This window comes from Netta rufina (assembly GCF_964035555.1).
Source record: "Netta rufina genome assembly, chromosome: 23".
Taxonomy (NCBI): domain Eukaryota; kingdom Metazoa; phylum Chordata; class Aves; order Anseriformes; family Anatidae; genus Netta; species Netta rufina.
The window spans coordinates 113704-138429 of NC_140147.1; the positions used below are offsets into that span (position 1 = coordinate 113704).

General features: G+C 40.3%; 1 protein-coding gene across 2 annotated transcripts; it reads right to left on the bottom strand.

Moving 5' to 3' along the window:
- Positions 1-699: 699 nt before the first annotated feature.
- Positions 700-24576, bottom strand: MACO1 (macoilin 1). 2 transcript variants are annotated; one of them, XM_084300472.1, is made up of 11 exons: positions 24263-24576; positions 15546-15687; positions 14726-14852; positions 12606-12729; positions 10247-10425; positions 9295-9790; positions 4786-4944; positions 4408-4590; positions 3465-3585; positions 2331-2505; positions 700-1219 (listed from the first exon to the last, which is right to left on the bottom strand). In XM_084300472.1, exons 1-11 carry the CDS (start codon positions 24340-24342, stop codon positions 1017-1019), a joined length of 1989 nt encoding a protein of 662 aa, XP_084156598.1. In that variant the 5' UTR covers positions 24343-24576; the 3' UTR covers positions 700-1016. The 2 variants fall into 2 exon arrangements, with proteins under 2 accessions (XP_084156598.1, XP_084156599.1); XM_084300473.1 differs by lacking the exon at positions 24263-24576 and adding an exon at positions 23276-23383.
- Between the last annotated feature and the right edge of the window lie 150 nt (positions 24577-24726).

Genomic DNA, 24726 nt, shown 5'->3' on the forward strand with positions numbered 1-24726 from the left:
AATAATAATAAAAATAATAAAAAAAAACAGAACTGCAGCTTTTATTAGCCAGCTTTACAGTCTCTTGTATACAGTACATTGCACAATTCCGCCTTCACAATAACGCTTCCTGTATTAATATTGTGCCTTCCATGATGCTGTATAATCAAGGCAAGTTACAGAACACTGCTGAGTTTATATCAAAATAAACAGAAGATGTAACTTTGGTTTATAATGAACATCCAAATTACCAAGTACAATTTGCAGTAGACTGTAATGAGCTTGATATATAAGCTAGATGACAGTGAAGGGGGGAAAATAGTTTAAACTATCAAGTTTCCTCTTGAAATGTCTTTTCCCAAGGCACTGTGAACAAGACTGTTAGCAATTATCAATCACTAGAAACACCAATGGGAATATAAATATTTCACACAACAACCACCATCATATCATTCTTTATTCTCTTCTTCTTTTGCTTAAACAACGTCCCTAGAATTTGTTTGGTCCTTTGAGAGGGTAACCAAATTATCTTCTGAAACATCATGTATTTTTATTTAATACGACTATAAATCAAAGCTTTGATAGATTATTTAACCCTTTCACTGTAAAAACCAAAGGTTTTACCTCACTGTTTCTCAATGAATCTGATTTGCAAATTCAACTTGATTGTTAAAAAAAAAAAAAAAAAAAAAAAAAAAAAAAAAAAAAGAAAGGGTTCAAAATCAAGCAAAGCCCTGTATTTTTCAAGAGGAAACCATGCAGGAGTACATAAGAAGGCAAAATTGGCTATTTGAAATCCAAGAATTATTTTTAATGCATTGGCCAAGGAAAATAAATCGCAAAAGTTCTGTGAGGTTTTCTAAAAATTTACAAGAAAAACTGATGGGCAGTTCTAGTCAATCCAGATGTTCTTTTTTCCTGTTTTAAATGACAACGAATACAGTCTCACACAATACAATTTCATCTTGACTGCAAGAGACACTCCTGTGTGAAGCCTTCAGCATGACAAAATTACTGGGCAAAAAGAAAATTGGCATTCATTTCTTCATGGGCTGATAAACGGAGGCATTGGGATCAAGTCCAGAAGGGCTGGTCTCCACAAATTTGGAGGAGTAATGTGGGGAAACAGGACTCAGAGTGCTGGTGGCTGCAGTGTATGTTATGCTGGGCATTACTGCCATAACTTCTGCAATCTTCTGTTTTAGGTCCTTGATTTCCTGATCTTTTTGAATGATTTGCCCTGAAACAACAAATTGCATCACTTAGAACCAGCTGTATGTTTTTGCCCTCCACCATTTATCTAAAACACCCAGAAGACATTCAGTTTTTTGATATTATATACCAGTGAAAGCACAACTCATGCAACTGCCAGTGTGTGTTGGTGAGTTATGTTTAATTATCTCTAGTTACCACATAATGCAAGTAGACACGGCACTTATATTAGATATTGCATTGTTTGGATTCACAGCTGCACAATACCAAAATGTTATTTCTGTGGCTCACTTTTTTCTGCACTTTCCAGTTCATATTTTACAAGCAGAAGCTTATTAAATGTGTTATTTTCCTTATTTTCAAAACTGTCCTATTCTCACCATTTTTCAAAACTCCCTTTGTAGACACTCATAAAATTATTACATCAATTTCTGTAACTATGTAAAGAGAAACACCAATGAAATGAGAACAAAAGACATTCTTACTCTAATCAGATTTTCCTGCAACCAAACAAGCTTCTGCAAGGAAATCAAATGGATGCTAAATCAAAAGGTTATTTAATTTTCCTTCAGGGTTTGCACGGCTGAACAAAGGATAGTCTGGCAAGAGCTTTTATACTGGCTTAACGCTCCCTCTGGTGGCTGCAACGGCAGCCAAAGACAGACGCCAGCGTCAGCTGCTTACCCCATGACATGAAGTGTAAGACACCGTTTTATTTGTGTTTTTTTTTTTTTTTTTTTTTTTTTTTTTCCCACATTTAGGCTGAATTTATTTCAGGAGTATCAACATGCTATTAAGATTCCATGCAAGGGCTTAATAGATGGCAACTACTGTTTTATCTTCTAGCTCTTTAAAAGAAGTTCTTCAGGCTTTAGGGTTCATGAAAATGCAGAAAAATCATCAAAAACTAAATTAAAACACTGTCTTGATATTTATCAGCTTAGTTCAATAACCTGGGGAAATTAAATCAATTGGAAAGCTTAGGCTCACATTCAAAATGATTTATAAGACAAAATCCCACTGCAAGCTTTCCTGAGTGTGGACCGCAGCACAACCCTACATAAAAAGGCACGATGTTCTGTCATGTTTTCACCATTCCAGTCTATACTACTGAGTTGAATTAAACTATCCCATATTACCTTGGGCAATCTCCAGCTGCCGTTTTGCATCTCCTAATGCAGAGAACAGATCCAACTTGATTCTTGTCTCTGCGCTCAGGCTGTTCTCTAAGTGCTGTGTTTTATCCTGCATGGCTGAAAGAGCTGACATTAACACCTCCGTATCCTTCTCGTTTTCCTTGTACTTCCGCAGTTCCTGTAGGAGTAATTGGGACAAATGTTATTCATATAGACTTCACACATGAGATATACCGAGAAGTCTTTCTCTTCCTCACAGCACACCACTACTGGGCTTGGTATTAATACTGTAAAATTAAGATGACAGTTAATTGAGGACACTGTAATATTACCTCCAGTAACACATGACCATCACATAAGTGATTAAAGCCATATTGTACAAAGAATAATTTCAGCACAGTGATCAAGTACCACTCATTCTGCTTCTCAGCCCTCTATGATCTGTATCATCAAGACACCCCCCCCCCGCCCGAAATCCACCTCATCAGTTCCAAGAGCCAGCTGTGAAGCTGTACGGTACTCTCGTGGAAGCACAAAGAGCTAAGCTGTGGAATATGAAAACATTTCCCACAAGGAAAATGGCTAGAATGGGGACTAACCTCTTGCTAGAGAGTTAAAAGTGATACTAAACAAGCACCACATTTTAAGCTATTTTGACTGTGTCATGAGAGGCATTTCTTTATCTCAGCATACCTCCCACACTGAACCTAACTGTGCTGAATATCCAAACACCTTCACCAAAAAATCCAAGCCTGGCTAGTGATTATGACTACATTGAGTAAGCAATCCTACTTGCCAACAATGAAATTTATAATGATGTAGACTGGCTACAAGTTCCTCACATTATAGGAAAGATGTTGTGGAAATTACATGTATATTCTCCTCAGTCTATCCAGACCATTGGTTCTGAGAAAAGAAAAATCTAAATCATTCAAATAATTGAGTGGTATGGAAATGAGACGATTAACACTTCTCATACCCATATTCTTACAAACCCTGATGTAAGACAAGGAAGAAAAACATCTGAAGAGATTAATACTTAAAGGTGTTGATTGCCTCTTATGGATATTCACCAGTTTCAGGGGTCTGAAAGCACTCATTGTGAGCTGACCTAAGCCCCTGGTACTTTCTTTTTACCTGAACTTTCATTTCTAGTTCTCGTATCTGATCTTCTTTCAGCTTTATGTCAATTGTTAGCTTCTTGCACTCTGTCTCCAGCTCTCGGATACGATTCCGTAAAGTTTCAGTACATTCTCCTCTGTAGGAAAAACAATAAAAGGGAAGACTGTGAAAAAAAAATAATGTGGCTGACAATCCTGAATTGTTTATAACATGAAAAATTAATATAAATATTGAAGGATAAAAAGAGGAAACGAACTTTGTTATTTTCAGCAAGTGAATTTCCCTTATGGCAACAATGCAACAAGCTGCAAGGAGTTACCTAATGTTATGCCTCAAGTACTAGGAAATTGCTTGGAACATTTATGAACTATGGAGAATAGAAAAGCAGAAATAATTATTTTTAGACATTAGGAACACTGCAGTCATCTGTACTTCTGCCATGCTTTCATCTTGAAAAGCTTTACATCTATGCACCTACATTACTACTGAAACATCACTGTGCTGAGCACTGGTAGTCACTGGCTAGATTACAATATTTTTGAGATTTGAGATAAAGACAGAATTTTTGCCAAAAGGACACAGCACACAACTTTGATTCACAGTCCCCACATGAAATGGGATATTCCTCATAAGAGGACTAATCCACAGGGCACAATAGCCCTCTGCTAATACAATCAACGTAGAACCAATGATTTAGAGTGTATTCATCATCCTGCATTTAACGGATAAGAGTACTTAGACTGAACTTAATGGAAGGTGACCTCCCCATCCTCCCACTGTCTTAACACAAACAAACCTCAACAAAAATAAAGCTTTTTTTAAAAAAAAAAAAAAAAAAAAAGGTTGAATACAAACTACTCCTTTATGTACACAATGGTAAAAAGTGCATCTTAGTGACAACAGCTACATTTCAAACATTTTCTGGACCTGAGGTTGCTTCTACATTAGAACCAACTACCTTGTAGCAGCAGCAAACGCAACAGCACGTGCAGCTGTTGCTTCTTCCAACTTCTTTCTTTTCTTTTCTTCCATTAATTGTTTTTCTACAAAGGCTCTTGCCTCTTGCTCTGCCTTTAGTTTCTTCTCCAACTGGCTGATCATTTGCTTGTCTTTTTGTTTCATTTGTACAGCGTTGTGCAATCTGGAAGGTAGCAGGTATAGAATTTAACAGAGGAGTTCATTTACTAAACATAAATTCCAGTCACTAGTCTCAATTAGGTCTTGCTTTACTTGCAGGCAAGCACCTTAAATTTTGTAGAGTTTTAACATAATACTTCCCTTCTAGTAAACTACAGTCATCAGCAACTAATTTACACAGATTTGCAGAAACACGTACTTGTTCTGGAGCAGTTCATTTTCTTGCCGTAGCTGTCCAATTTCAGACCGAATTCCCCGCTCTGTGTTAGTCAAAGAACTGATCTGACTACGTAGCTCCTGTTCGATCTGCCTGCTTGCTTGCAGGTCAGCCTTTAACTTTTTAATATCTTGTTCCAACCTAAGATAGACAATTTTAGAAGACAATTTCAACTTCCCAGATACACAAAGGTTCAAGCACATTATATAAAAATAAGCGCAGAGTAAACATCATACTATCTGCCTCCCTAAACCCTCCTTACTTGAACAACTAAGAAATTACGTCTCTCTTTGTTGAATAATCTGTGTTACTATACATATATAACTCTATGTACAGCTATACACACAATTTATAACTCCCCACAGGAATTTAGCTTTTCTCCATGCACTGCACTGCAGCATTGTAAAACATCCTATGGAACTACATTTTCCACTCAAAGTAGAAATAAAACTGATAGTAAATTGAAATTGAGAAACTGTAAATGCTGACAGATGAACAGATGAACTCGTTTTACGTTTCTCAAATTGTTAGCAATAGCTGAGCTATGGAGTGCACTTGTGAGTTCTCACTAAACATTTTTGTCTTTCTTGAAGTACAAGATGTACACTTTAAACAAAAAGTACGTGTTAAGTTATCCACAATTCAGGAGTCAGCAAATTTAGTTTTAATTCCTCCTGAACACAGACCATCTGCTACACAGTTATTGTAGCCTTGGAAAGTTTTGAAGACTCATGGAAGCTTATTAATTAAAATATTTTCATCTAGAATTGGTTAAACAAAGCACCAGTTTCTGAAGAGTCACCCAGCTCACCTTCATTTTTCCCCACATTTTTAAAATTAGATTATTGCTTCTTAGAATAAAAAAAATACATCAATCAAATCATGTTCTGCAAGCACTGTCACAAACTCTTTTTGTGTGCCTCTCAGTCATTCGCGTGCTATCCTCATTTGCCCTGTCAGTTATCAATTTAAGTTTTTAAATGGTTATAAAGAAGAAAGATGTTTTTATTTCCTGAAGTTCCATAGACTTAATGCTAGTTGAACATTACGATTTGGGGAAAATAGTCACAAAAGCCAGAATGAACTGCTCTTAGTGACATTCAATACTCCAGATTAAAGGTTATAGCTCTTTGTCTTCATAATGAGACACTTCACTTTTTTGGGCTTCAATGCAGGAAAATCTCAACCTAAAATGCCAGTGTGCGATGTGACAGCACAAGGCATGATGTCATCCTGTTTGAACAAATCAAGAGGTTAAATGTGGAATCACTGAACTTTTGGAATTTCATAGAAGAGTATCTGTAACAGGCTGAAACTCAACCAAAGAAGTCTACTGGGATGAACTAACAGCAAAAAACTCAGATGCTCAGATCCTACATTCTGCAGCTGTACTACACTGTTCTTTGAGCTTACCTCTAGGGCCGTAGAACTAGAAAGTATAGACAAATTTCTTTTAATATAGTATAAATCAGGGTCAAAGGTATATGTAAAAAACAAACAAACAAAAAAACCTTACTAGGCAAATAGTAATCGTACTAAGCAAATGAACATTTCATAATGAAGACCACAAATCACTTCAACATCTTGCACTCTGTTGTAGGAGAAAAAGAATTTGAAAACATTACCAAAGATTCATTCATCCATTTAACCATCACACACAAGCCAAAAATGGAAAATCCATCAGCAGATGATATTAAGTATGAATTTTCATGGGGGTCTGTGTGTTCAGTGTGTTAGGTGGTAGAGCTGGACAGTCACTGGCTGACAATGTAAGAGTCCAATTAAAATCTTCTAATAAACAGAGACTAAGTGTTTTGCAAAGAGCAAAATTATTAACGTTGTCAGAAGCGTTAACTGTTGCATATCAACAACTGATTGGTTTTAACATACATTTTCATAAATATTAACAAAAGTTCATAAAAGCTATGCACATAAATCACATGCACACACTTCATATTGACAAGCATTCATAAACAATTTCAATATACCACTCTACAATAAAGTGGTACCAGTGAAAGAATGACAGCTGTAAACACTGTTCTGCCTATATCTACAACTATGTTAAACTTGCTCAAATATGATACATCTGGATTTATTACAGATATTTAGAAACCCAGAAAAAGAGGCCCTGATTAAGTAATGCCTGAGTAAGTCAGGAGCTGGCACACTACAAGCTGAATTAGTATTTTTGGTAACAGGGTATTCACAACTATTCCAACTTAAGCCATCTGGTTCACAGCTTTTGTGGCAGTTTCAGCGAGGGCTCTGTACCTGCAAAGCTCGCAGGACTGGTCCAGACTGCACTGTAAAGAAAGTGGAAGCCTCTATGATCTGTGGAGTGCACACAAAGGTGAGCAGAAAGGATGCCTACTCTCAGAAATACAATCCAATACTATAGCAGACATTTTCCTGCAATTTATAGAGCAAACGAATTTTCCTGGCTATCCAAAATGAATTAGGAAGTTAGTAATCCATCAGAATGTAAGAACCAAATGTGTCCTAGTTGGCTTTTCTCGTCAGGACACCAGACCTGCCAAAATTAGATACAATTTCATTAAAAAAAAGTCGTAATTTCCCCTCCAAAATATGTACTTTTTGCATTCTCTGTACTTTTTACATCTCTAACTGTATGCTCACCCATCTTATGAAGTCTAGGCAAATATTTTTAGCCTAAATTTCTGCTGTAAAAGAGGAGTTAAAAGCTCTTCTCTGTATATAGAGGTCATCCATCATTTTCAGGACAATACAAGGAGATTAAAAGAAAAACAAAACAAAAAAAAGCCACTTCTCTGTTGCCCCATTTCTAAAGTGGAAGTACTTCATCAGGGTAAACTGATACAATTTCTTTAAAAAAAAAAAAAAAAAAAAAAGCTTTGCCGCTGCAAGCACAGATTGGTGAGAGTTTTCCTTCCTTCTCCCTGTAACGGTCTGTATGACTTGCTATAGTGAGAAATGACACAATAAGTGACACAAAATGACAAAATAATACTATTATTGTTTCTACTATTTCATTTTCTGCTTAAGTCTCTTATTTCCAGGCTTATTGGAAAAATATTTTTTCCTATTTACAAAGGGGGACAATTTGAGTTCTAGAAGAAATTTTCTCTGTTGCTGTACAAACTTCAAGTAATTTTGAAACACAATTGTTTTTAAAATGAAGATTTAGCTGTGGATTATTACATTGGGCTGCTTATACAACCAAGGTCAATTTCTTTCAGTTTGTCATCAGTATAAACAGAAATTTAGGGATTTTCTTTCTTTTAGCACCACTGCCTACCTTTACTGATCTCAGTAACAGAGAAGACCAATGAACAATCACCTGCAAGACAGAGCATTTTTCCAAGTGCTTCTTGGAAGACTGACAGACCAACTTAGTGACAACTCAGGCTGAGTTAATACTTCTAAGTATTGGTAACTGTTTGATGAATAGCACGCCCTTGCTTACTCAATTAATTCATCTCCATAATCATCTGGTAATTGCACACAAATTAAAAACAATCTATATTATTCACCTAAAGTTTTAAATCACCCAGAGGGCACTTGAGAGCTTCTCTAAGAGACACGTTTTTTTTAAATTTGTTCTCTTCTTGCCCAATCTGTTGGCATAAGCCACAGGCATCCATCCCCTGAAGGGAACCTACTTCTTTGAAGCTGCCAACGCAATCACACAGCACTGAGGCTCTCCCACTCTCAGTACCAGACTACTGCCAGCAGTTCCGCAGAGCATTTTTTATTACCAAAATGACAATAATGCATAGGCAAGAAGCTGAGTTACTTATTTTTCTTCTGCACAGAATTGTTTGAAGTAGTTGGCATTTTGAAAGGTTACTCTGTTTCTGAACAGTCTATGCACTATATTGACAATGGCCTGAAAAAGGCTTGGAGGAAGAGATCTCACAGATTTCTGCCTTACATTCCCGATGCTTTTTATTTTCTGTTCTCCACTTTCCTCAGTCCCATCGTATCACTTGTAAAATGAAGTGTACTTGTAAGATGAAGACTAAACCAAATGCCAAACACTTCGGAGGGGTAAAACGGCATCACCACCAAAGTAAAAACCAAAACTAGTTCAGGCATGAAAACCCACCGAATTCCCCGGAGATGTAAAGGTCACTCCTAGGAACATTTGTCAAGAATACATCCACTGAGCTCTAAAATAATGATTCTCCATGTTTTTCTCACACCTTCTATCAAATGACTGTCACAGATACTAAGACTCATGACACCCTTGTGAGGTAGGCCAGTATCACACACTGAGGTAGAAAGCAAGCAATTTGCTCAAGGTTGCATAGCAAACCACAGGCAAAAGTCAGGAACAGAACCCAAGAGGACCATCTCCTTGCTATCTTATTTCATTCCTAGAAAATTCTGTTTTCTTTACGAGATCATAAATTACATTTTCCAAAGACAAACAATAAAAAAGCATATCCAATGTACTTGCACCCAGAGAGGTTGAAGAAGGCTGTTATAAAATGCTCAAATCAAACTTACCTCACCAATGCATCTGGTTTGCTTAGCTGGTTATTAGGAATACAATTTTCCATTAAGTCCTTATGTGCACTTGGGCTCTTGCTTGGACATTTCTGTTTTTTCTCATTTTTAGTAGATGATGAAGGGATGCTCCCATTAGTTGCACTGTGACTGCGAGGCGAGGAGTTCACAACTCCACTAACATTTTTGTAATTTTTGGAAGAGGCAGTGCATGAGTCCTCTTTTAAGAGGTTTTCTGTACTTCCTACAAGATCATTATTTAATCTTTTACTATTGATATGGTTTTCCATATATTCAATTTCCTGTATTTTAGAGTCTACAGGTTGCAAAATATTATTATTTATTCCAAGGTTGTGTTTCTTAGCATCCTTGTCCTTTTCTTTTCCCTTTTCTCTATATTCTAGCTCTGGCAATGTTGCAGATACTTTTTTATTGGTTGGAATGCCTCCATTGTGCTGCAAAAGTATTGAGGAATCCATCTCAGATAATCCTTTGGCTGTAATACCAAAATAAAAAAATAGTTTATTAGAATCCATCAACATCACGACATAGAAAAATATGCAGATGATAATCATTAGAGTCTATTTAGCAAAACAAAACAAAACAACAACAAAAAAAACAATAGAAGCCATGTGACAATTTCAGATTTTTTTCCACTTTACAGACAGCAAAGAGTAACCTAGATGTTTAATAATAATAATTCCATCTTCATAGAGCGCTGCCTACTAGATTGATGTTGTTCCTAGTAAGAAACTAATTAGACAGAACATAATTCGTTTCTACTGTCATATTAACCACTGCCAAAAGTTTAATTTCTGTCTCCTCTAAACTCACAACACTCACATCATAACAACACGGACTAGAGAAGCAGTTCTTCAGCAGGCTTTTTGTGTTGTTTTTTTTTTTAATTGCAGGTGATAATAGCAAATATTAAGTAATAAGTACAGTTTACCTTCCTCTGCCTCCCTCTCTTGCCTTTGTAGCATCTGCTGTTCTGGGGGCAGAGCTTGCTGGAGAAGCTGCATGTAGAACTCATTCTCTTTCTGAACTTCTTTTTGTTTTCTTAAACGCATTTTGTAGCTGACATAACTTTTAAAGCCAAAGCCCAAAGTCACAACAGGGTAGCCAATACTAGGAAAAAGCAACTTTGTTATTCAAAATGTAATCATAACAGCAAATAAACAAACCCAAAAGCTGCGAATACATATGGATTATAACTTTTCATAGGAAGCAATATATGAAACTTTTTTGCTGTACTACAATAAAGATATATTTTAAAGTGTAGAGATGACATTACCAAGATAAAATTATGGTTTGTTACAGACAGCAATTAACTGTAGCATAGATTAAAAGGTTATAACAATGTAGCTGCACTATGCATAGCAAAGACAGCTCTCAGACAAGTACAAATTACACATCCGTTACGGAGATAACAGCCAACTACAACAGAAGTTCCTAAGTTCCCCTAAAGGGACATTTAATATATATTAAGCTGGGAGATGCATAATAAACATCTAACCAGAAGACTGAAAGGAGAAACTGATTCTTAGTCCCATCCCTTCACACTCGAAATTAAGAACATATATGCCTTTTCCACCGCTCTGTAGAGACAAAGCAATGGTTTTGCAAAAGATTGCCTCTGCAACAGGCCCTGTGATACCTTCTTACTGCAACACAGGCTGAGAAATAGGAGCTGACAAAGATGCTGGAACATACAGCTCTGGGGCTACTGCACTTCTGGTGGGGACCAAGTCTGTGAGCTAGAGCACCCTTCCATCACCCAGCCCTGCCACAGCTAGAAGGATCCCTGGAGGTACAGCCTCAATAACCACCAGGCGCTGTTGAGGGTGACCACAATTAAGACACCTCTTGTGGGCAGTGAATGGCTTTTGAGAATTCCTGGTTTAGAAGACTGACCTTAAAGGTAGAAGTAAACAACTTCTAATCTCTAATTTATTTCTCCCACTTATCTTACTGACAGGTAAGGTACGAAAAAAATCCTCACTTTCAGCCAGGCTCTGCCTTTCCAGTTGTTTACAAGGATGACAGAAGGGTGGCAGAACTTTGGAATTATTTATACCAGCTTCACCACGTAGAATTAAATATTCTTATTTTCTGCAGTTTTCACAAGCAATACAGAATGCCAACAAATCATGCTAGTTTACTTATTAACAGGGATACTTGAGGAGTGAACAACCATCCCTGTATATAAATACATACATCTCTGGCAAATATTTTAACAAAGCACCATGAATTTGCATTCTGAACACTGAAGGTGTCCTAGATCAGGGCAAAACTCAGATGCAGATGACTGTATTAACTATTGGAGTCTTCTCACTCTTTGCTCAGTATTGGCTTTGTGCAAATTGCATTTCTAAGTATGCTTCCAGAATGCAGGAATCATTTGCACATGCACCTGATATGATCTCTGCAAACACTTCTATGTAATACTGGGTAAAGTCAGCTGCAGCTACGATTTTAAAACACTGATGACAATCCGAAATGTTTGCATCCAGCTCAGCAACAGAAAGACCTTTTTTCACAGTTCCTAAACTGCTTTTGTAGGCTGATATAGAATTAACTTAGTGTTTAAGGGACTTGTTGCGCGATGCAGATAATATAAATTAAAATGACAGATGCCTAATTTATTGAAGACTGTATCACAGCAAACTGGACCGAATGACCCCAAGAACACGTCTTAAACCTAATATGATTGATGCACACTATGTTAAAAACGTATGGAGTTAAAAGTGCATTTCTTCTAGGTATGGATACTCTGTAGTTATGTCTTCTGCCTGAAGTCACTCTTTTCAGTTACAAGGAACTATTGTAGTAAGTAGGGTTTCTTTGATTGTTTTGCTTTCTGACAACACTTTCAAGCTGAAGCTTATTCACCTTCTCTGGTAAATTATGAAATTAGACAGTCATGAGAACCATTATCATTGTAGGGGGACAGAGGAGTGCTTTGTCACTGGAAAAAAAATAAAATTCTTAATGGAATGCATAAATTATCAGTGAAATTATTGTTATGCTACTTTTATTATATATTCGTTATCATCTATATAAAATTTATAAATGAATAGCAAGAACTTTCAAAAAATGCTAGGAATATCCATGCTACAAATTCCCTACAGTTCACAAGAACTGTATTTTCAGAACAACTGTGCTTGGTTAGTGTTTACATTTTGCATGGAATATTTAATGACAGCTGTGAGAGGGGTGAATTAAACTGTCAAACCCTGAACATCAAATTTTCTGGCAAAATAAAAGTTAAAAAAAAAAAAAAAAGGAGAAAAAAAAATACAACTTACCAGTGTGCTGCAAATGGACGACAAAGATCTACATGGAAGTTTTTTAAATCTTTAAATCTAATTGCCGCTTCGATATAAACGAAAAGTATCCACAGTGATACTGTTGGTAAACACACACCCCTCTCTATTGAGCGGAGGGGGGAAGAAGAGGAACATCTTAGTAACATTACAAGCAGCAGATATTTCAAAGTTATTTTTAAAAGATTCCAAAAGTCAAGGAAAATTTCCAGACATATATAAATAGAATTGCAAGAGGTTTTTTTTTTTTTTGCATAATAAAGTATCTAAGATGTCTTTATTTTAAAACAACTCTGAACTTTTGTCTCCTTATCTTGCTTTATTACTTTTACAAGTCACCAGTGAAAAATAACAGATGTACAGCTAATGAAATAGCTTGGCACAACGCTGTATACAGACAAGGAACACAAGTGGAAGAATCTGCAGAAGATGAGGTAATGTTACAGCTTATGATCTTTGAGTCAGAAGTGGTGTGCTTGGACTACTTTTGCACTCCAAGTTAGGTATAGCTTAGTACCAGCAGCGAGCGAGTCAGCTGAGAAAACAGGAGCGAGGAAGCATGGTACTGGTTACTCCATAAACAGCAGTGCAGACAACGGTATCTGACTCAGACCTCTACAGCACAGAGACACTGAGGACACTACTGATTTCCAGATTTCTCTCTCTAGCACTACTGGTAACAACATAAAACAGTAGCCAAAGCTAAGGTCATAGTCCTCTTGGCCAATGGAAACCAACACTGTTGCCTGTAATATAGCCACTATAAAATTCAACAATTCAATTCCACTTGCATGCCACAAGCTTCAGAAAAATAAATGAAGTCTTTGATTATGCACTGATATCAACATACTTTGTACTTATTTGGAAACAAGTCTCAAATGCAAAAGAGTATTTTTTTGAGGACCTGATGCTTTGGTCTCTCCTGAATAACCTTCTACATGAGTTAGAAACCCATAGTAAAAACTCTCAGCTAATCAGGACTGAATGTTTCAACTAGGTAGACCTACCACCTAAAAAGATCATAACTTCAGTAAAAAAAGAAGACCAAATCCCCCTTAATTTAGATGAGCATTGAAAAAGATTAATTCCTAAGGTTGCAGCAAAATATTAAAAGAGCTAAATAACTAGAGTTAGAACTGGCCCACCACGTTTTCCCCTTATGGTTTCTAAACATCTGCTCTGAGAACAACTTCAGATATAATTTTAATGTCTTAATATAACCCTAAAAAGAACTCCAGGGTTGGTTTGTTGTTGTTGTTTAAATTAAATTTTCTTTATGTTGGACAGCAACTGGTTCATAGTCTCTCCCACTAGCTCCCATGCTGTCATTATTATAAATGACTAACTTGTCAAAAAGATGACTGCTTTCACCTGTAAGCTGAGAAATGATCCATGCTATCCTGCAACTTTTTTTGACCAAGGAAAGACAGATACATAACTCATGTCAAGTACTAACACTCATGTAAACTAAACCATCTCCCAAACCCAACTGCTGCACCAGAACTCCAGGATTTCTAAAAACAATCAACAATGACAACCTTAAGGATGAGAAAAAAAAGTCAGGGAAGAAAATTTCTCCATGTGTCTCAGACCGTTCGAGCAACCATTATCACAACCGCAGTAAGAGTTAATAACAAAATTGGTATTAGAAACCTTTTTGATCTGAAGCTGAATCCACATGGCACAAAGATTTGATAAAGAAGAACTGAAAATGTGGTAATTTTCCTTTATTTGACTAACATGCTGTCTGATTGGAATGAGTGTTACGTCATTTCACTTTTTTTTTTGCATTTGATCAGTATTTGTAGAGCTGCTACAGAAGTGTTTTGAAGTTGGAAAAAAATATTTTTTATTAGTCTGGAATTCCTGCTTCTACACCATCAACTCCATCAGTCAGTCATTAAATGACTTCTAGAAGATGCACCCAGAGAAGTATCAATTGCACATAAGCATACTAAAGATAACAACACCAACAAAATTACTATAACAAAAGTACATTAAAGCAAATGTGTTAACAAATAGAAGAGAGTTTCCACATGCTACTGAAGACTGTAAGATATATATTCAAATTAGTAAATTTTAGTTAAAGAATAGTGACCTACCTGTGTGCCAGACATACTGTACCCATACATACGTGCTGGCAGCAAAAAACAGCCATTGTATTGGTATGAAGAGCAGACATATTATATTTGATGTGAATGCTACACAGACAAAAAATACTGAAAAGGCCTAAAAGAAAGGAAGGGTAGGGGAGAAGAATAGTGTTTCAGTTTATTACAGCAAACATCATTTTATTTTTTAATGGTGACACCACAGTGATTTCAACATGGAAACACTAGTGTTGTTTATAACTGGGGTAAAGAAGTGGGGCAGTCTAGGTGATGACAATACAAACTTATCCAATGAAAGGACAACATGTAGAACTCGAGAATACTTGTTTCCTGCCTGCTCTTCCAAAAAGTCTCCAAACAGCTATATTCATTCCTTACTACTTCGTTTGAAGACTATATTTACAACTGTTCACGTAGTATTATCATTACTATAACCTCCTGGCAAAATATTAAATTAAAAAAAAAATAAAAATCAAAATCAGCAGTGTAATTTACTCTCTGAAAGTAATAAGTATTTTAAAAGTCTTTTGTATTCTATTAAAGAAAATCTGTTATACAGGGATCTCAATAAATTCGTTGATCTCATAAATTCAAACAATATTTGCCTATAGCAAGTAGTTTGATAGCTATGTATTTCACTTCCACCTGCCACAGATGAAAAAGGAAGTCTGAGAGAGACAAGAGTTGAGCACAGATCATTTAGTCACTTGAAAATTCCTCTTCTTGTTAAAGTGATCAAAACTGCTAATAAGTTAGTTGTGTAACATGGCATTTACGCTGAAACATCACAGTAATTCTACGTTATACTTACCAAACCTTGGTATCTGAAAGAATCATAAACACTCCTGATGAAGAGCCAGAATGGCCACAGATACTCAAATCTGAACTCCAGGACAAAATCTGCTAGCAGTACTAGTGCCCACACTACTAGGAACTTCAGATACAGAAAGGTACTGTAAAGCAAAAGAAAAGTAATTTCAATCAGTGTTTCAATAGAAAGAATAAAACAGAATAACTTTTTTATTATTTTTTTAATTAAATGTTCAGGAATAAGAACTGGAGGCAACTGTAATACAGGTAAGAAAATTTCATTCAAAATTACTTTACAAAACAGGTAGCTTTATTACGTTAAAATTGAGCCCCGTCTAATGAAGTTATTTATATTTTTATTTTAGAAGAGCCTTTATAGAAGGCTTGTTGCTCTTACAAGACATTCAGCGACAACCTCTCTTTAGCTTTGCACTGTATTTTTACAAAGCAATCCTGCAAATAGGGATGCTGTCACAGCTGAAACACCTCCCTTTCAGTTCGTAGTCTCTTGTACCTGCAGCTTAGAAGATTCTGTATTCCCTTCCTCAGACTATTCATTTTCCACATTTAACATAAACTGCACTATCAACAAATTTGGATATAATCTAAACCTGTAACTATAGCAGTTAGCGTGTTGACACTGAATTGTCAAAGGGTTATATATGACAATACCCATATTCAAGTAGATAGATCCATTTAAAAAAAATGGAGGCACATGAGTCTTGAGACCACTTTTTTGTTTTTCTTTTGATTATTTTAAAGCTACACTCCCTTATTCTTAATCCATGATTTTGAACCATTAATGATCTATCTTGGCTACAAAGGTCAAATTATTTTGAGATCATCACTAATACAGGAGCACTTGAGGGATAAGCCCAATCCATTCTGCTACAAAGGAGCAAGCAAAAACCCTTTTCCACCAAAGCCCGGAGACCTAGTATATCACTGCAGTTCATCAAAAAGCAACCTTCTTGCACTACACTGGCTCATAACAAAGTTATTTTTGCTTTGTTTTTAATATATATTTAAAACTAAGGACAGTTTTTCCTTTTAGTAACTTATTGTTCCCTCTGTATCACACTTCCAACATAACCAGCAGAACTTTGCCCTGGGACAGTTATTGCTATGTTGCCAAGAGTCAGCACACGCTATGCCAGGTAGGGTCCACGAGGAGCGCAGAAATTTGACGTGGCTTTTTGAGGAAGGAATTCAGAACATCAGAGAAGATACACAACAGGGGACTTCTGTGAAAAGTGTTCTCTACCTCCCACCAGATCAGGTAGAACAACCTGCTCGATGCACTTCAGATAAAGTTTCGTCTCAAGATGATGAAGGAAAACACAGAAAGAAAGGCTATTATCAGGGAAACTTTTTTTTTTTTTTAATTTTATTTTTACTGGTCTTATTGCTAAACTGTTGCACGTACTTTTGCTCCGTGCATGATGTAGAGCTATTCTGAATGTTTCTCCTTAGGAAACCTTTAATAAGATCCAGTCCTCTCTGTATTTCACAAACCTTTCCAATCCTTCAAATGATAGTGACGAAGTTTCAAACTCATACAACTGATATGATTTTTGCAAGAAGTTGCAATTTATTTTTCATCTGCCAACACCAAGGAAACGCTTGCAAATCATTTCCTCCATCAAAGATTAACTGCATGTCCCTGAAAAAGACATTTATCAACTGACCTGGCCTTACCTCTTTACCCACCAAAAAAACCTTTTGCTTAGCTACTCTCACTTACTGTGTGCCATCAGGCTGTCCCCCAAAGAGCCCAGTTCCAAGGTTTTCACTGTGACTAGAGCCCCTGAGAAGAATTTCTGAGGTGGAACCTAATATATGCTACAATAACACATACATGCTCTCTGGTGTACTTGCAAGTACACGCTTTAAATTCGTACTAATTCTTAACAACAGAGTCTAGAGAAAATGCATTTCAGAAGTCTAGGACACAGTAAGTACATATTCCTACACTTAACCTACCTCTGCCCCCCCCCCCCCTTTTTGAAGGTGTTTTCTCCACTTGTAGTGGAATCTGAAAAACAATATATCTGGAGTTTAACATAGTGGGACTGAAATGAATACGCAAAGAAGTAAAAGTGCTTCCTGTAGCCTCTTGAATGGCACGGAAATTAATGACGTGCACACCTAGGAAAGTCAGACTCAGCTTTTTTCAGTGTTTATGGAACCAGTCCCAGGCATTTAGTTGAAAACTGCTCTTGTAGAGGAACGAAGCTACATGAGACTACAACAAGGTATGTATGAAAGCCACAGCAAAAACCCCGTCCCGGTGGGCTGTGCTTGCACACACTGCCGTCCTCCGCCCAGACAACGCTCCGACTGCGCTGCGGCTTAACCCCGCAGCACCGCACAGCGCCCCTCAGCACCGCACCGCTGGAAGAAAGGCACAGCCCGCGGGCTGAGCAGGGCAGAAAAGGCAGCGGGCTTGCGGCGAGGCCCGCGGCCGGCAGGGGCTGCTGCCGACACAGCCCCCGGGCAGGCTCCGAGCAGCGGCCGCCCCCCAGCGACCTCGTCCCGCTGCGGGCCTGGGGCCCGGCCGCCCCCCGGCACCGGCACCCCCCCCGCCTCTCGCTTTGGCCACGTTGCCGAACCGCACGAGTGCGGCTCCGAGCACAAGCAGAAGGGCGGCTCGTGTGGGCAATCACCATTTTGGCTGCTCGGCTGGCAGAGCAGCTGTGCAGGCGCTTTTTCCCGGGTTCAAGTGATGGCTGTTGCACGCTTTTCTGCCACTGAAATCCGCAGAGACTGGATTTTTCTTAGCAACACAGAATTGTCGGAACTAATTCAGCTGTTAGGTGCCAATCCAAGTTAAAGCACGTGCTGAATAAGATTACGGTCACATTCCACTCCTATCAAACCCAGAGGCCATGCTGAGGCTCCCCCCGTTTCAAAGTGGAATTGTAACAATGCAATGATTGCAGTAAGGCTCGCCCAGCAGTACAGATCCTGCTTCTTGGCCATCTGAAGGGCTCAAAAGCAATGAAGAGTTTCGTGAGAATAAGACTGAAGACGCATGAAAGTTTCTTCCTTTTATAAAAACCTTCATCCACTTCTGTTATCTCAACAATGAAGCTCACTGCTGTGCAAGACATTCTGTTCACGTCTTCACCTGCACGGGCCCGCGTGCAGACACGCACACTAAAACATTTCAAGGGACTGCACTCAGACTACTCCAGTGACTCCTGACAACGGGGCACGCTGCCCCCCGTCCATCCAGAGGGCTGCATCCACATCAGCCTGCAGCCCAGAATTCAACCCAAGCTTTAAACCCGGGACTGGTGGCAGGCTGCAGGCATCAGCTCCCCGCTCTGGGTGGGCCAGCTCCGCGAACTGTGCTGAGCTCCGGCACGGCCACCTACACCGCCAGGCTAAAACCAGCTCAGGTGTCCCTGCGGCACACTGGGGGCTGCAGGCAGCAGTGGCTCTTAGGAGGAGGAAGAAAGGAGCAAAAATCTCGACTTCCCTTCTTCTATAAAGGGCTGGTGCACACCAAGACTTGCTGTTACTGACTAGCACGCAGTTTAAAGGTTAATTTACAAGTGCTTAATGAAAAGCCCCCCCTCTGGTGAACACTTCAATTAGTGATAGCTCAGAAACGTCCACCAAGGATGCAACCCTAGAGAAAAACAGGTAGCAGAGCTCTCATTTTGACAGGCTGATCACTCTTCTGTTCTTTTGCTTAATATGACAGACCCTTCAAATGAGATTGCACAAATAAAAGACAAACAATCTAGCCATAGCCCTCTTCCCTTTCTCTGCTTTCTTCTAGCCACTCCTACTTCATCGTTGCTCTTCAGTCTCCCAATTCCTTCCAGACACCATTTCTCCTTTCTCTGCTTTCCTATTGGTATGTAGTCGCTGTCCCCAGTGTGCCTCCCTTCCAACATGCTCATCCTACACCCCAGCCAGCCAGTGCTCCTCTGGAATCCAGCACCAGCTGTTTAGTGCCTGTGAACCTCGGATATTCACTGATCTTTCTGGGCACATCCACACCTTTTTCCAATTTTTATAGCTGCTGTGTCAGTGTCCTCACTGAGAAGCACCATTCGTTAGGTAGAGGTGCCTTCTAACCTCATGAGCCCTCACACCACTAGGAAGGCTCAAACATATTCCATGATGCCAGTTATAGTTCTGAGTTGGTTCTCAGTACAGGGGGAGGAAGGTTGTACGCCTAAATTGGTTGCAAAGAAATGCCTAAAATCTGGATGATTAATTTTCTGACACATCAAAAAAGCTGATTTCAGTGATCTGTCTGAGGCTTAAGGACAAGGCTTCCCCTATAAAACTAGCATATCGTATCAAGTCTTGTAACGTAATACAAGGTGGGGGCTAAGGGGGAAGGATGAACACATTGATGAGGAGAACAGGGTACTGAACTGGACAGAGCAGTGGTAACAGTACTGCAAATTCCATTAAAAGGTCAATTCTCCCTCTTTGAATTTTCAAATAACTATTTGTCCGCCTTACTTTTCCTCCATCCTCCCCACTCAAGTGCCAGATGGCATTTCCTCTTTATTTTTTTTCCATTCTTCTTGTTCTTTCCTCTCTTTTCACTGCCCCATAGAATTAGATACTGTTCTTGCTGTAATGTCAAAGCATTAAAAAAAAAAAATGAACAAAAACCAACGATGGAAGTAAAAACAATTAGGTACCCCAAATCCAAACTGATAGCAAATGAAGCCTCTGTTCCATCCCACTAGTATCTGAAGCCCTGCCCCACATACTGCAAAGTGAATCTCAGCTGAGCTGATGGAACACTTCATTTTGCAGCCTGACTCATGATATAATTACAGTGCTGTAGACTGCATCTTGAGACGAGCAGGACACTGAATGCAGAGGCAGACTTTGCAAAGGTGAAGTTTAACACACATATGAAATTACCAAACGGTCAGCAACCACAGTCTCAGGGTTACCGATCCGATGCCAGACAGAACATTTGGGATGCCTGGGATGCTTACTGAACATCCACAGTGAGGGAGGTTCAAGACCACCTAAGGAACCTGAACGTGCACATGTTGATTGAGCCTGATGCGATGCATCCACTGCTCATGAGCGAGCTGGCGGATGTAGTTGCTAAGCCACTGCCCGTCACATTTGAGAAGTTGTGGCAGTCCTGTGAAGTTCCCAGTGACTGGAAAAGAGGAAACACCACCCCCATTTTGAAAAGAGAAAAAGAGAAGACGCAGGGAACTACAGGCCGGGCAGTCTCACCTCTGTGCTGGGCAAGATCAGGGAGCAGATCCTCCTAGAAACAACGCTAAGGCACGTGGAAAATAAGGCTGTGCCCAGTGACAGCCAGCATGGCCTTGCTAAGGGCAGATCATGCCTGACAAATCTGGTGGCCTTCTGTGATGGGGTCACTGCACGGGGATAAGGGGAGAGCAACTGACATCATCTACCTGGACAGGCATAATGGCTTTAAAATAAAAGAGGGTAGGTTTAGATTAGCTATAAGGAAGAAACTCTTCACTATGAGGTCAGTGAGGCCCTGTCCCAGGCTACCCCGAGCAGCTGTGGCTGCCCCACACCTGGCAGTGCCCAAAGCCAAGCTGGTGGGAGGTGTCCCTGCCCACGGCAGGGGCATTGGAACTAGATGGTCTTTAAAGGCCTTCCAACCCAAACCATTCCGTAATTCTATGATGAATACCAGTGGAAATTTTCAAAGGAAAAAGCATTATACATATGCGTGTGTTTACATACACACACAACTATCATTAGTGGATAGAAAAGCAGTGCGGAATGAGCACGGCATGTATGCAAGAGGGAAAACATGACTGCTGGGACGTGGTATGCATACTGGAAACTATTATGCAAAATACTTGCCAAGTCAGTTTTCCAAAAGGAAAGAATCCCAGGAAGTCTCCCCAACTACTTATTCAGTATCTCGATACAGTACAGAACACACAAATCACTGAACCATGGAAATGTAAGTGTTGGTAGACAAAACAGAGAACTGTTTTCAGTAATTCTGGAAGCAAGTGTATCAGTCTGGCTGAACCACAGGTATATAATCAGCAATCAGTATTGTAGTGCTGGAACAAGAGAAGCTATCACCCCACTGTGGTAACTCAGCTGAAAACACCAGTCCAGAACATATGAAATAAATCAAGAGGACCTGCAGTGTGCATGGAATGAAAGTTACTGGCAGAACGAAGAGGTAACACACGTACCATTATGGTTTACATAACAGAATACATTTAAACGTAAACTAACTTAAATTCAGTTCTCAAGTCTAAAGCCACAAAAGGTAGCGCTGTTTGTTTGTTACAGACCTCAGGGGCAGTTTAGGAATAACTTTTTTTTTTTTTTAATAAGCTTTCTACATGAGGGAAAAAAAAAAAAAAAAAAAAAGTGCCAGAATAAATCAGTAGGAAGAATCATCATGGGTTTAAAAATAAAGCCTAAGAAGAGGCCACGGTTAGTAGTGAACTGTTTCTTCCTTACAGTTTATTTAGCTGTTGGCAGAATCCAAAATCAGGTCCTTGGAAATAAGCTATATCAGAAGTTAGGTAGTATGCAGAACCACGTCAGTATCTTAGCACAGACATCCCGATATCAAGAAATGCCACCCCATTAGATGCTATTAGATGCCCGGGGGCATGAACTGCCCTTATCCCACGAGCAGGTATCTCAGTCACCACTGGGAGATGACAGACACATACACATTCTCCTATGCATTCACTTGGCTGCCAGCCCAGGTAATGCGTGTGATAAAAAGCAATATACATAGGGCTAAAAAAAAATCCCAGCACTAAAGGAACACAGAGCATTTAAGGACCACAGTCTGAAAATCCACGACAGGGAGCAGAAGTCAGCTGATGTGGAAGTTAGGCCAATTGCAAGTGGGATTGCAATCAAAACGTAATCAGCTACCAAATTGGTACGAACTGCCGACATGACTGTGTAGAGACAAAACAACCAGTACCAAAATAAAGGCAGAGGATTTCAAATAGATCCGGTATGAGGACTGGGATACATAGAAAGAAGCAGTAACAAGCAAACTTTAATTGCTTAACCGATGACAAGCTGCAATGAACACTTCAATTAACAACTGTAGTATTAATGCGTGAGCAGTGTCAAAGGCATAAGATGTTAGGCACTCACATGTTATAGAACAATAGCAACAGACAGCTTGAGAAGCACAAAGGCAAAATTTTGCACATGAACTAAGGAAACGAAAGATCTGGTGATCCCTGCCTACCAACCATTTGTTACTTCGGGAGATCTACTGAAGGCACAGTAAGGTTTTAATGATAACAACACTCTTTCTGCGGAAAAGTATCACAGTACAGTACAGTATTCCACTGTACAATGCTACAGTTCTGTAGTACTTCTAAACGGCCTAAGTCTTTATCACGGCTGCACATAATATTGTGCAGCTGTTGAAAATTTGATGGAGAAGGTAGAGGTGGGGAACGGAAGATTATTCACAAATAACTTTGGAAGTCTTTATGAAGGGCTGAGGCCATTAAATTTACAGAGTGAACACTGAGGAAAGTAAGAACTACAGCTGTGTAATTCCAAGTAAGAAAGGCAGTGAGCCCTTAGGAAAGCTTGTTTAAAAGGATACAGCAGAAGCTGGTATAAAAGCAATGTGGAAAGAGCCAGGATATTAATTTTTCAATGCAACCCAGTATTTTACGTTTCTGACTGTTTTGTGATTAGAAAATATTTTTCTATCACTTCTTGTACACTGTTACAGATTAGCACCTGTAGTGAAGCCTGCCATCAGAGTCCAGTTCTCTCATTCCTTCAACTGCTCCAAAACTCTCCAGCTTTGCAACTCTGTTACGTTCGCATGTGTCTGCCTGGGACAGTTGTGACTAGCTCTGCACTGAAAGACTGGACCAGGGGAACTGCACCACGGAACAAGGATGGGAAGATTGCTCTTAATTTAAAAAACAAACAAAAATCCTAAAAGATTCAAGTATCCCAATCATGCTATTTGTTCAGCCTGGCTGTGTTGTTTGTATCACTATGATGCTCCCTACTGATAACTGCATTTACTGGGATTGTACAAACGGAGGGTAGCAATTAAGATAAATTGAGTAAATGGCTATAGTATCTAGAGTAATTTCACTAATTTAGAAATCTATAGGTGCACGGGACGCTACCTGTGCACAACATCTCTGAATTACAGGCTCAAGTTCCCAGCAGCTGCACGGATAACCCAAACTCAAAGCAGAGCGGGGACCCTGTCCTTACCACAGCTGCCAAAGGTCCCCTCGCTGCCCTCCACGGCAACAAACTCCTCGTTCCTCAGAAACGCGTTACGATCGCGTTGCTACCCGACTCGCCCTCCTGGCTCAGGCCGGCAGAGCCCCCGGACAACCCCCTCACAACCGCCCCGAACGGGCCCACGGGCAGGCAGCGCCGGGGGCCCCGGGCCGGGCTCCGCACGCACGAAGCCGCCGGCCCGGCCCGCTCCGCTCCGCGCCCGGCGAGCCCTCAGCGGCTCCCGGCCCCCGCCCGTGCCAGCGCCACGCCGCCGGGAGCCTCGGCCGACCGCCTGGGGCTGCCCGCGGGGGCCGCCATAGGGCTCCCGGCCGGCCCTGCGCAGGGCACCGCGAACATGGGGGGGCCCCAGCCCCAGCCCACCCCCCCCCCGGGGGCGGCGGCAGGACCCTGGCCAGCAGCTCCGGGCCGCGGCGGGGCGGGGCGCGGGGCGCGGGGCGCTGCCCCCCCGCCGCTCGGTACCTGCCGTAGATGCCCTCGGCGATGCGGTTCCGCTTCAGCGGCCGCCGCAGTTTGCTGCACTCGGCGCTGCGCCGCTTCATGCCGCCGGCCCGGGCCCGGCCCCGCTCACGGCTGCAGCATCCGGGCCCCGCGGGGCGCCTCCCTGCGCGGGGTGGGGGCGGGGCGGCTCCGGTTTTTGGTGTTTTTTTTTGTTTGTTTGTTTGTTTTTGCCTTTTTTCTTTTTCTTTTTTTTTTTTTTTTTCTTCCCCCCGCTGGAAACAAAGAAATAAAAATAATTCCGGGCCCGTCCCTCCCCGCCGCGTCCCCCCGCGCAGCCGCCGCGCGACGCCCCCGCCTCCCCCACTGCCGTCCAATCGGCGGGCTGACGGCGCCGGAATGACGGCGCGCCCGGCCAATCGGCGGCGGGCAGGGGCAGACGGACGGCCGAAGAGGCCCATCAGAGCGTCAGTAAGTTGGTCCCGCCC

Excerpts from the sequence above, each read along its gene's own strand:
- MACO1 (XM_084300472.1), bottom strand. The coding sequence starts at position 24,342 with ATGAAGCGGCGCAGCGCCGAGTGCAGCAAACTGCGGCGGCCGCTGAAG. Across the intron at positions 9,791-10,246 it reads AGAGAGGGAGGCAGAGGAAG|CCAAAGGATTATCTGAGATG; the intron begins GTAAACTGTACT and ends TTGGTATTACAG. Across the intron at positions 2,506-3,464 it reads AACTAGAAATGAAAGTTCAG|GAACTGCGGAAGTACAAGGA; the intron begins GTAAAAAGAAAG and ends TTACTCCTACAG.